The 12,351-nt window shown below is 30.5% G+C and overlaps 2 protein-coding genes and 1 pseudogene across 5 annotated transcripts; 1 reads left to right on the top strand and 2 right to left on the bottom strand.

Annotated features, from left to right (window-relative positions):
* Window positions 1–305: 305 nt before the first annotated feature.
* On the bottom strand, window positions 306–7,878 carry Rnmt (RNA guanine-7 methyltransferase). Of its 2 annotated transcripts, XM_011065615.2 has the most exons (9): window positions 7,778–7,878; window positions 6,232–6,359; window positions 5,519–5,675; window positions 4,809–5,013; window positions 3,955–4,214; window positions 3,676–3,857; window positions 3,384–3,596; window positions 2,795–3,003; window positions 306–2,692 (listed from the first exon to the last, which is right to left on the bottom strand). In XM_011065615.2, exons 2-9 carry the CDS (start codon window positions 6,234–6,236, stop codon window positions 2,613–2,615), a joined length of 1,311 nt encoding a protein of 436 aa, XP_011063917.2. In that variant the 5' UTR covers window positions 6,237–6,359; window positions 7,778–7,878; the 3' UTR covers window positions 306–2,612. The 2 variants fall into 2 exon arrangements, with proteins under 2 accessions (XP_011063917.2, XP_011063910.2); XM_011065608.2 differs by lacking the exon at window positions 7,778–7,878 and having other exon boundaries at window positions 6,033–6,276.
* LOC105151746 (Protein stand still) lies at window positions 7,744–12,141 on the top strand. 3 transcript variants are annotated; one of them, XM_011065641.2, is made up of 4 exons: window positions 7,744–7,884; window positions 8,068–8,476; window positions 9,647–9,796; window positions 10,120–12,141. In XM_011065641.2, the coding sequence occupies exons 2-4, from the start codon at window positions 8,195–8,197 to the stop codon at window positions 10,411–10,413; spliced, it is 726 nt and encodes a 241-aa protein (XP_011063943.1). In that variant the 5' UTR covers window positions 7,744–7,884; window positions 8,068–8,194; the 3' UTR covers window positions 10,414–12,141. The 3 variants fall into 3 exon arrangements, with proteins under 3 accessions (XP_011063943.1, XP_011063936.1, XP_011063928.1); XM_011065634.2 differs by having other exon boundaries at window positions 8,068–8,551; window positions 10,123–12,141; XM_011065626.2 differs by having other exon boundaries at window positions 8,068–8,551.
* LOC147906844 (histone H2A-like) lies at window positions 10,345–11,124 on the bottom strand (annotated as a pseudogene).
* Window positions 12,142–12,351: the final 210 nt, after the last annotated feature.

Below are 12,351 nucleotides of genomic sequence, written 5' to 3'. Positions count from 1 at the left end.
TTGATAAAAATATATAAGAAAGATGGAAGCCTAGTGCAGCTGTGTAGCAGCTACTGCAATAATAAAGAACGAAGCTTTGATGATTTATAGGATTATTTACACAAACGATACGCAATGCCTAGTTTACATAATTTACATCTGTTTCATGCAGACAGTACAAGCAATGTAAAATATGTAAATTATTGTAAATTATATAACAGAAAGAATTGAGTTTTATGATTATTAATATATTATATGATAAAAAAATATGATAAATAAAAATACATAGTGAGAGGAAAGCTTAATGCAATGATAAAGAAACAAAGTTTTGATGAATAAATTGTTTACACAAATGTCAATACGTAAAAAACGTAGTTTACATCTTTTTCATTGGACAATACATGCAATATAAAATATGTAAATTATAAATTATTATAATTTGTATAACACAGAATACAGAAAGAACTAATTAAATGTTATGATTGTTAATATATCTTTAGTATTTTAATAAATACATAAGCAAAATGGAAACTTAATTTACTGCAGTCTAGTACAACAATAAAGAACATAAGCTTTGATAATCTATAGATTGTTCATACAGATAAAAAAAATGTAAGTTTAAATCCTTTTCCGATAAATAATACAAGTAACATAAAATATATAAAATATTATAAATTAAATAACACAGTACAAAAAGAAGTAATTAAATTTTATAATTGATCATATATAACTTGATACTGATAAATAAAAATATATAAGATAAAAATTTTAGTGCAGTCCAGTGCAACGATAAAGAACATAAGTTTCAATGGCTGTATTCAGCAGAATGTTTATTTTGCAACTGTTGAAATTTTCTTCACACTGATCGGATTATTACTTTTACATTTAGAGAAATAGTCCTATTTCAGCAGATAATAATAAAACGGTTGCAAAACTGTTGCGTTCTGCTGAACGCATCCATTGATCTATAGATTGTTTACACAGATGACATATAAAACATAGCTTACATAGTTTACATTGTATAGATGTGGATTATTATTTTTTACGCACAACCCTGGGATTTTATTTCGCAGCCATAAGAAGACCGACGACAAAATGTTCTCCAAAGCGAAATTCAAAATCAGAATATACCAATCGTTGATTGATTCATTTCTCAATTAACAGATTCTCTCTTTTCCTTTTTTCTTATGGCGGGGAAGATCTTCTCGCGAAAAATAACTCTTCCAAGAACAGGAATTGAAAAATCCCCTCGCAAAGAGAATTAATCGCCAGAGATTTCTGAAGTAAATTATAATATCGGAGTTCTAATCGCAACGCAAACTTATGAGATGTAAGAAACGCAATAATTTTGAAATTATTTTATACTTTTGTGATTTTGCTGATTTTGAAAGAATAAGTTTATACGAGATATTCCTTGTCGACGTAACCAACTCTTTCGTTTGGTTCAACTTCACATTAGATCGAATTTTGCGAAGTTGTATTGAACTATACATTCGATTCATAGTGAACTTATGTCTTATGAACAATTCTACCATACGTTCGATTATTATCAATTACAGTTCACTACTTTCGAAGCATCAGCGCGAGAAAACTATTGATTCTTTTTTATTTATATATTCGAAAGAGTGATTTTTCTCAGCGCAATTATTTTTGAGAAATATAAATTAAAAGAATTTATGTTTTGAAAAATTATACGTCATTCTCTCTCTTGCGTGATAATAATTTATAGCAATAATTGTACATAATTTTATTTTTAAATATACTGTAAATGTATACAATTATAATATTATAATTATATAATAGCTAAATAATTATGATATTATAATTATATTCCAAAATTCTTAATCATATACACTGTATATGTATAATTAAGAATTATATAATTTTCAATTTTATATATATAATTCTTAATTTGAAATACATGATTCATTTTCCGTGTTGCGAGCTGATTATCTATAATCCACTCAATTAGGAAATTAACATTACTGTATTCAGGATCTTATATTTCCTGACATCTAAATCATTCGTGTTATACTGAAAAATTTCTTACGACTTGAAAGAATAGAATTTCAGTAACAATGAAAAAGAAAATTGTTTTCTAATGATTAACCCTTCAATGTTATACGTTTGTATTATTTTTTATATGTTATACATTTTATGTTATACCTGTGTTCAATGTTATACGTTTTGTATTATACATTGTCATTGGTGCAACATTCAATCCAACTTTGATTGCTTAAACTTTTATAAAATTATAAACATAATAAATTTTTTTCAATCGAAATGTCAAGCATTAAGAAATACAACGGTATCAAACAGGTATATCTTGATTAGTAAAAAAAAAGTTATAAGTAATAAAATAAATAAATGTTTTAAAAGATCATTTTTTGAAAAAAAAGTCTGATACGCCATACCAAGAGTAGCATTAAAGGGTTAAGCCTTTTTAGCACTTTTTACATGATTGTCAGCTCTATAAACGCAGCTACAGCTCTACTGATATCACACGGTTGATATCGTCCTACCATAAGTTACATTACAGTAACAAATAAAATTGTTTGTACAATATAAAATCAGCAGCATCAGTAAATCGTTCCTTGCTTCAGTTTTCATGTTTTTCTTTATCTTACGAAACTTTATAACTTGATATACTCTGGCTTTCCTTCGCTGTTCCAAATCGTCTTCATTTTTCGAAATGAAAATACTGCATACAATGCTGTAAAAATTTAGTAAATTGGATTTGTTCAGAATTTTTATATTTTATTCATATTTTTTTTCAAATTTTCCTTATTTTTAATTAGAATTTGTTTATACTCACAAGTGACTTCCCATTCCGATTGCGAAAGAGTGCCAATTTTACGATGATTCGCCGGCAGATTCTGCATATATTCAACAGCATGATGATAGTCTCGCTCTGGATCCCCAAGTAGAGGCGCTTCATGATATGGCGGATAAGTTTCTAGTGCCTGCATATTTCCTAAAAGAGATCTACCTTCGTTTTTGAAACGCTCATAGAAATCTTCGAACCTGAATATAAAAAATTTTTTTAGATTTTAACTAGAAAAAATAAATGTCTTCAGATATTAATGTCTATTTATGATATTCATGGATCCAGTGTACCTTCATTAATGTATTTTTATTTAAAGTAAGTTTAATTTACTTTCGCTTTTTTTTCATTTTAAAGGTCAAAATCCGAGAAATAGGATTATATAACTTAATATTATGTAAAATTATGAAAAACACTCATAATAAATAATTTTTCACACTGTAGTTGAAGAAAATGTCCACTAGACCTGCGAATATCGATTAGGCTTAAATTAATATAATACATGCAATAGCTTTTTATAATAATTGTTTGCTAAAATAACGATTAATGATAGATTTAAGTCGTGTGCTTTTTCTCTTACCTTTCAAACGCCACTAATTCGAGACCGTATTTCAGAGCCAACTTGCACAAAGTGGGCAGATGCACCAGGAATTCCGGGCAATCGACCACACCGTCCAGATGAAAATTGTACTTTGCGCCGAAGAACGGCGGTTTAGTTTTGTCCTCGCTTAAAAATTCAACGTTGTATACGTCGTTGCCGAACTTATGACCGTCGCAATTTTGCCACCTAGAACTGCGTTGCCGAAAAGAAGATGAGTGTGTGTACTATCTATTAATGAGAAATATGCAAGTAGAAGAGGAAGAGAACGCACATTAAATCGTAAGCGTCTGGAATGGTTCCGATGAAGTAGCCACCGGGCTTGAGACTCTCACTTGCATTCCGAATCATGCATTCCGCCTGTGATAGAGATTCAAAGCTGTAGTGGAAAGCGAACTGGCAGCTAACGAAGTCCAGCTGTATGCTGGGATCCGTGAACTTCTCCCTCAAACGAACCTGTAACATTCCTGATTAACAAAATTCCATTGACAAGTGCGTTTCTTGCAGATGGAATTTTTGTGTAGCATTTAAAAATGAAATAGGTATCCTCCACCTTTGTACAATCAGCTGTTATAAACTCCGCGCTGAAAATGGGAGCAAAACCTCTGTCCTTGGAACCTTTCTTATTCACCATGTCATTGTATCGTTGTTGACACTGTTCAAGCGATACTTGCGCTATATCTGCGCAGATCAAATGTGAAATATTTGCCTTTTTCCACTTGAGAAGGTCTCCGCCCTTACCACAGCACATGTCCAGAACTTTAAGCGAAGTGCCGAAACTTTTGCCTTGTCTTACTTTGACTACGTATTCATCTGATAAATAATATAAGGATAAACTTATTCATTGCAAAAACAACTGATCATTCAAATAAATTAACATAAAATCACAATAACAAGACCAATAATAAGCCAGTTTTAAGTCAAAATTCAATTTTTTTCTCAAATCATCAAAAATAGCCCAAATTAAATCAAATACTTATTTTTACTTTCAAAAACTTTATAATTATATTTATAATTATGATTAATTCTGAGATATTGGATAACTTAATAATAATTATCTATCAAACAAAAGATTGGGATTTGATTCCCGATTCTATTACCTTATGTTACAAGAAATTTTAAACTATTATAATTCCGTTCTATTAAACAAGGGCATCTAAAGTTATAAATATAAAAAAAATCCAAAATAATTTGGCAAAATAATTGTGATACTTTTTAAAATTAAAATGCAATAAGAGCTCAACAGTTTAAATTGTAATAATTAATGCTAATTGGTATCAATCAATAATTAAAAAGAATTAGAATTATGTATCTGAAAGAATGCAATTGGATATTGATTCTTATTAGTCCTTTTCTCATTATTATGTTGTGACATCATTTAGACAGCAGTTAAAAATTAATACTTACTTATAAGCATGCTTTTAATCCAATTGTTAAAATTCCTCATATATACAATGCGACTTTGATTTCTCTGCGAGAGGCCCTTTTCCTCGAGCGCATTGTAATGGTCAGCTACCAAAACTGTATTGTCAAGACTCCTGTTTGCATCAGTTGTGTCTTTATTTTTTTCGTTACTTCCGGATGTCGTTAAATCTGAGGGAACGTTTGTACTCTGCAACAGAAAATATATTAGCACTAATTATATATAGCAATTAATAGTATTCATACTTCAATCTTACATTTAAGATCACCTTAAGTATAATCTCAAGATGTTTTGAGTTCTACAATACATAATACAGAATTTTTCTAGAATTTATTAAAGTATATTTTAAGATTATTATCAGAAAGTTTTCTTTGTTAAAAATAACTATTATTTAAAAGAAAAAATAAATAGAGTAATCACTTTTCTTTGCAACAGAATGATATTTTTCTGTGTATTAAAATAAACATAGTATTCATTCATTTTTATACAAGTTATGTCATTTCCTTAAAATTCATGTCTTTTCAACATGAATTAAGTAGATTTTACAGTATCAATAACTATGTTAATAGATTTTGAGATCCGCTCTGGACTTTTAAGACTACTTATGTGACCAGATTTAAGATGTCTTGAATATGTGATCTAATAAACACTGCTTTTTGCAATCAAAGTAGTAATATATGGTTAAGACACATACAGCAGATGAGGCATCTTCTTCAGCATCGTGCTTTGCTATTTTGGACGGTCGTTCGCGATCTGGCGACCGCTTGTGTTTCCTACTTTGAGGGCTCTCTACATTTGTATCCTTACTTATCTCCGACTTCGCTGAAGTGGCAGAGGACGTTTCTGTCTCGCTGGAAATTATAATTCGTTCTTTTAACTTTATATTATCCAAAATGTTATTCAAAATTAAACTGAATTGTAAATTGTATGATAAAATTAAGTGATTAATTGATGTTTTCATAAAATTCTGAAGTGAAAGTTTAAGTCTATAAATAAGATTATAGTTTAAGATTGTAGATATACGTTCGCCAATAACTTTATAAAAATCAGAACAAGCATTTTATTTCTACCAAAAAAAAAAACAAAGAAAACATTGAGAACCGATTGAACTTAATATTGTAAGGATTCAGAAATATTTGAATGAAAGGAAAATGTACTATTGCTATATTTAGCGCTACGTCGCGCTGAAGCGCGAGGACGAGAAATACCTCGTGTGCTGCTCCTTTTCCTCGTACTCCGTTTTATTATCCGCGGCAAATGCCGACATGTCGACGGCGCGGCGATACGAATTGCGAATAAAAGGATGCGGGTTACAATGTGAGAAGTTGTTCAGACTATTCGAAGCGCGAGAACTGCTACTAGTTCATCACTATACATGCCACATTCGGGAACGCGAGCGAACCTCACCTCATACCGACGTTGGCCGCAAATGCCGCAAAATACGCCACGAAAAGCGTCGCAGTGACGCCAACGGAGGGATTTTTCACGCATGCGCCGCAGAGCGAGCATCAGGTGACGCCCAGTGGCGTACGCATCTTGGTGAAATTTAAAGTATCGTTAGGTCCACATAAAAAAAGATTAAAAATGCCAAAAAAATTAATAGTAAAATCTCTTAATATTTATTAAAATTTTATGAAAATTAATACTAATCCTTAATAAAACAACGCAATTTATTTAATTGTCATAAATAGCTGTAATACCCTGGTGAAAATGTTTCTCAGAATTTTTCTGAATTTCTATATAATTTTTCAAAATTTCTCTATAATTTTATAATTTTCTCTCCTTTTTTATACGAATTGGATCATTTCTCAGAAAATCTGCATCTTTTCTCAGAATATTTTATATATGTTAATTATAAAATATCGTAAGATTTTTATGATTTTTTTGTAAGTATAATTTCTAATGAAATGTTATAAAATCTAAAAAATACTTTTTTTAAAATACTTTTTAAAAATTATGGGATGAGAAATTTCAGAATATTTCAGAATTCACTTGTATGAAAAATTCTAAGAGAAGATGTAAACTTTCCAAATATTTCTGAGTATTTCTGAAAAATGTTCGAATTTGTATAAAAATTATAAGAGAAATTTTCACCGGAGTAAAGTTTATTTTCATGTTTAAATTAAATGAGTGAATTTCGTGTTCAAAATAAATGTGAATAAAATTAATAATTACAAACAAGTTAATAACTAAAGTTCAGTGAAATTTTATTTAAAATAAGACAAGTTTATATGTGAAGTATGACGGAACATCGATTTTACATTGCAAAATTTATATTTATATTTTTTCTTTTTTTATAAAATCAATAACCTTTATAAAATATATGTATATTCTGTTAAATAACGTTACTTCTTGCAATTTATCGTTTCTCTTTTTTTCTTCAATGTGAAAGAAAAAAAATCTATTGTTTGTGCACGTATTACGTCCCTGTCCATCTATCCAGCAAGAAACAAGCTGACATCTTCATTCCTCAGTATCGCCAACACCAACCGACTACAACTAACTTCAACAGAACGTGTTGATTTACTGGTAGTAACATGGAGGTTAAAAGTGTACGGCGATTTTCCAATTTTCCCGTCGTTTCGTTGTGAATTATTTAACTGTATATAAATTAATTGAACGAGATCTTTGCTTAATTAACTTATTCAATAATGATCTGTGCGATTGTCACATTTTAGAATGTAAATAAAGTATCAACCTTCTCTGAACAGGATTATTTCATCGGTTATGCGCATCAATTGGAACATTGGATATCTACGGATTTATTAAAATATAAAAAAAATGGTACGATAATTATTTATAACTGTATATTAAATTCACTCATTTATTATATATTATAAACGGATATGTAACAACGGGATTGACCGAATGCTTTGTTTACTTCAGTGTAGCCACCACACATGGACAGTAGGAAAGATTAAAAAATTATCGAAAGCAATTATTGTTTGCTTACGTATTTACGGACAACAGAGATGCATATGGAGCATTCACAGTTTCCTACTTGGACAGCCCGTCCCTAGCGATGCACGAACATAACCAAATGTAACCTTGATCGACAAGGTTGGTATCTACGCTTAATCACCTAACGCACACGTTCTCATCTATTATCTGATCTAGATTTGCCCTGCGTGATATTCTTATCTGACCAGCTTATCTAAAATTCAATAAGACTCAAAAAATAAATAATATCACCGCAACGTTTAAGTTGTGTCAAGTCTACAGTAAGATTTTATTCTTTTCCAGCTTATTCTGGCTGTATTATTCAGACGGAATAGGATCTTTGTTTGTATACACCGTCTGCCTTGCAGAGTGAGACTTGGATATACAATCCATTGTTATAGAAAGTTTCACACAGGACTATAAGAACAAAATGGAAACGTTCGAGGCATATGATGAGTCTATGGTTACCGCAGCAAATTATCAGTGTGACATTGTTCAAACTGTGAACAATCATGCGCCCAAGGAAGAAATAGAAGTACGGAATAGAGAGAATCATGATACGTTGACGTTGCAACAGCAACAGACGGAGCAGATGCATCAGGTGACACAGATCGAGTCGAATATCCAACAGAAAGCAACTGCGGTTCGATTGCCTGCTTTATTGGATGGAGAGTACTTCCAGGTGATCAGGGTGGAAGACACTAACGTTACGGTACGTTGTCAGCAGTGTATGAAATTGCTCAACGGCAATCTGAAGTCCACTGGGAATTTTCTCAGTCATGTAAAGGTAAACAAATTATTGGATACTTTGATAGAATTGTCTATGCAGATTGACAGGATGAAAAAGAGGCTTCTTGATGTAAAACCATGAAGATGAGAGGGGCCAGTGAAAGCCTAAGCACCGATTATTGTTTTTTTATTTCTTACTCTTACAAAGGACTGTTACAACTGTTTGGATTCGATTCTCCTTGAAATATATTGTAAAAAAAATCTGAGATACATGTTTTTATATGGATCCAATATCTCAGATCATTTTAAGAAGTGAAACAATCTCTCAAAGCTTAATGGGTATGGAGGTATTTTTAATACATTAGATTTTTCAAAAATCGAAATACACAATTATCAAGTATATAAAAAAAAACTATAAATATTTTGTCTAAAACATTTTTCCATACATTTCGCTGATAATTGACTATAAGCATTAACTTTAAAGGATTGTTTCATCCCTTAAATCTGAGATGGAGAAATATAAAAAAATACATGTTTCTTACATTTTTGTGCTTAATATTTCAAGAATAATCAAATCAATTTCGAATAGATATAACAGTTTTCTTGTTTAATTTTATTTATTATTTTGACGCATGATTTTATTATTTATTTAATTTTATTTATTACTTCAGGCGACACTTACAATTGTATAATTAATCCTTCGTCGACAGTGTGATACTTCATCCACTATCTGGATCTTCGAACTTCAGTACAGATTTTTTATATACAGGGTTGGCCATATTCGACGGAAAGATGTTTTTTTTTCAATCATGGGAAAAAAACACATTTTTTGCTGTTCATTTAAAAAAAAAAGTGTTGCCAGATCTTTCCGTCGAATATGGTCAACCCTGTAGTTTGGACTGTATAAAAATTTTAAGAAATTCTTAAAATAAGTCTACTATCACAGAAATTAAACTTTACTTATTTTTTACAAATTTAAATTTGTCTGTCAGAATTTACAATAAAAAAATAAAATTCAACATTGCCGGCAGTGGATTAATTATATACGACTATGCTTAAAATCTCTCATTGGGCTTTCTTTTACCATTATAGATTACGATTACGCTTTATTGTTAGATAGAGAAATCTATTTTCGTAACCTTGTTATTTTTAGCGATTGCATCCTTCTTTGATGTCCAAAATAAGGTGCAAATCTAGTCAGAGGAAACCCGCTATATATGTCAACTCGACGTTACCTGATAAATGCTCCGAAATAATGCCGGGAAAGCGTGCAGCGGTACAAAATAAGAAGCGCTGTAAAACGGTAAGCACTTAATTTTTGTCATATAATTCAATTCGATCTTGCTGTCCTAAAAAGATTAAAAAATAATAAGTTACTATATTAGAAAAGAGAATTAGTAATTAATTATTAAAAAATTAATGTTAGGTAGAAATATCTGAAGGTACTTAAATATACGACAGATGAAAATTATTTAAGATTTATTTTAAATACATATAATATATTTATATTTCTTAAACATTTAAATTAATTGGGCTTGACATTTCTCTTATCTATCTCGATTTTACAACGTAACAAAGAGCTTTCTTCTCTTTGTTACATTGTAATTAATTTAATGTATCCATAAGCAGGAGGAATGTACGGCCGAAAAGAACGAATCTTACGAACAACATACAGATTGGAACGACACATCGTTAATCCGGGGATCCGACGAGTCGGAATCAGCAGATCCATCTCTAAGAATATCACATAATAATTCATTTATAATGGAGGATGAGTACGATGCAATCGGTCGCAACGTTGCTGCCAAACTCAGGAATATGAGACTGGACCAAAGAATAATAGCTGAGAAATTGTTGAACGACATTTTATTTGAGGCTCAGCTCGGTAATCTTCACAGAGATTCGAGTATTCACGTGTGAGAATAAAATGTACAACGACCTGTGTCGATATTATATATCTTCTAGTAAATATCGTGAAAGAACGAATCCGATTTGACGAAAAGCGACGTGATAAATACAGTTATCTGATTAATTATATAACGCGCATATTGGTATGTGTGTGTGCGTAAAGATTGCGCGCTTGCGAATGAATGGACAATTTTTGTTAATAATATTAGCGATTATATTGAAAGACGAATACTTTATACTTTTGTGATATATCTTGTAATCTTCTACATGATCATCCCGAGATCATTATATTTGGATTTTCAGACGAAAACGAAAAATCTAATTATTCCGATAAATTTGTATCAGATGGCTGATCACGATTATGCTTTCTTCTTGGATAGCAATACAGTCTGGATGTTCGGCAAAACACCACCTTGAGCAATTACATTGGTCAACAGCTTGTTCAATTCCTCGTCATTGCGGACGGCGAGTTGCAGGTGACGCAGGATTCTAGTCTGTTGTTGTCACGAGTAGTCAACTTCAAAATTTCAGCGGCCAGATATCCCATGACTCCAGGTAAATCAGTGCACCAGTTCAGCGCAGTTCTTTCCTCAGATAGATACGATTCACGGGGAACTGCAATCTCGTCCTATTAAAACGGGACTTCGCCTTTCTCTCGACTTTGCCAATAATGATTTCAGAGCGATATACATACAAGCGTATATCCCAGCAAATGAGAATGGATTAAAATGGATTGAAATTTTTTTCTATTCGAATGCGTATTTTAAATAGCGAATACTTTTTTTTTTGGATTCAATTGGATTGAAAAACTGCATTCCCTATTCAAAATTTTGAATTGAACACTATTCACAATAAGTTGTGTGTGCACAGAAAAAGCTAATATTATTTTTAGATTGAAAGGCATAGAGATATGCTCCATGCAATTCTTATGAATAAAAATGCATTCATTCAGGATTGAAAAGCATTCGTTTTAACGTTCGTGAATCAATATTTTTGAAAATCTGAATCCATTTCAATTCATTTAAATCCATTCTCGTTTGCTAGGATTGAACGTCTATGCTTTTATATATATATATATATATATATATATATATATATATATAATTCCAGTCAAAATGTAAAATTTAATAAATGTATACATCTGTATGCATTTATATTAAACATATGTAAGATTTTAGCAAAAGTATCAAAGAGTCTAAAAATGTCTACTGATATGCACTGCATGCTGAAATTATGTATAAATGTGTATATGAGTACTTTTTGCTGACAAAGAAGTTTCAATTCAAATTGACGCATTTTTTTTCTGCATACTTTTACTAAATTATGTGTGAAAATATATGCATTTACTAGTAAAGGTAAATTTCATTGCTTGTAAATCCATTTATTTATCAAATTAGTATCCCAGCAAATGAGAATGGAATGAAATATAATAGATTAAAATTTAGATTTTCAGAAATACAGATTCATTAATATTAAAATAAATGCTTTTTAATCCTGAATGCATTTTTATTCATTTATAAGAATTGCATAAAGCAAATGTCAATGCCTATTCAATTCTGAATGCATTTCTATTCATTTATAGGAATTGCATAGAGCATATCTCTATGCCTTTCAAGTTAAAAATAATATTAGCATTTTCTGTGCACATCGTGAATACTACTCAATTCAGATTTGTGAATAGAAAGTACAATTTTTTAAATTCAATTAAATTCAAAAATAATATCAACAATTTTTATGCAATGTGAATATTACTCAATTCAATATTCTGAATATGACATAGTTTTTCAATCTGATTGAATAAAAAGTTTTTATTTAAAAATGGACCATAAATGCTACTTAAATTATTCAAAATTATAAGTAGGAAATTTTTCGTTTTAATCCAACTAAGGCCCAGTTGTATCAATGTCTCTTTGACTTTAAAGGAGATTTAAAACTCTATCTCGTTTTAAA

This window comes from Acromyrmex echinatior, chromosome 17 (assembly GCF_024713525.1).
Source record: "Acromyrmex echinatior isolate Ae372 chromosome 17, ASM2471352v2, whole genome shotgun sequence".
NCBI lineage: Eukaryota > Metazoa > Arthropoda > Insecta > Hymenoptera > Formicidae > Acromyrmex > Acromyrmex echinatior.
The sequence above is the reverse complement of the archived record's forward strand: the minus strand, read 5'-3'. Positions and strand labels throughout refer to the sequence as shown.

Coding starts and splice junctions, on each gene's coding strand:
- Rnmt (XM_011065608.2), bottom strand. CDS start 6,091: ATGTCGGCATTTGCCGCGGATAATAAAACGGAGTACGAGGAAAAGGAG. Junction 3,858..3,954: donor TAACAGCTGATTGTACAAAG/GTGGAGGATACC, acceptor GGAATGTTACAG/GTTCGTTTGAGGGAGAAGTT. Junction 3,597..3,675: donor CCAGACGCTTACGATTTAAT/GTGCGTTCTCTT, acceptor TCGGCAACGCAG/TTCTAGGTGGCAAAATTGCG.
- LOC105151746 (XM_011065626.2), top strand. CDS start 8,195: ATGGAAACGTTCGAGGCATATGATGAGTCTATGGTTACCGCAGCAAAT. Junction 8,552..9,646: donor ATTTTCTCAGTCATGTAAAG/GTAAACAAATTA, acceptor TGTTATTTTTAG/CGATTGCATCCTTCTTTGAT. Junction 9,797..10,119: donor ATAAGAAGCGCTGTAAAACG/GTAAGCACTTAA, acceptor TGTATCCATAAG/CAGGAGGAATGTACGGCCGA.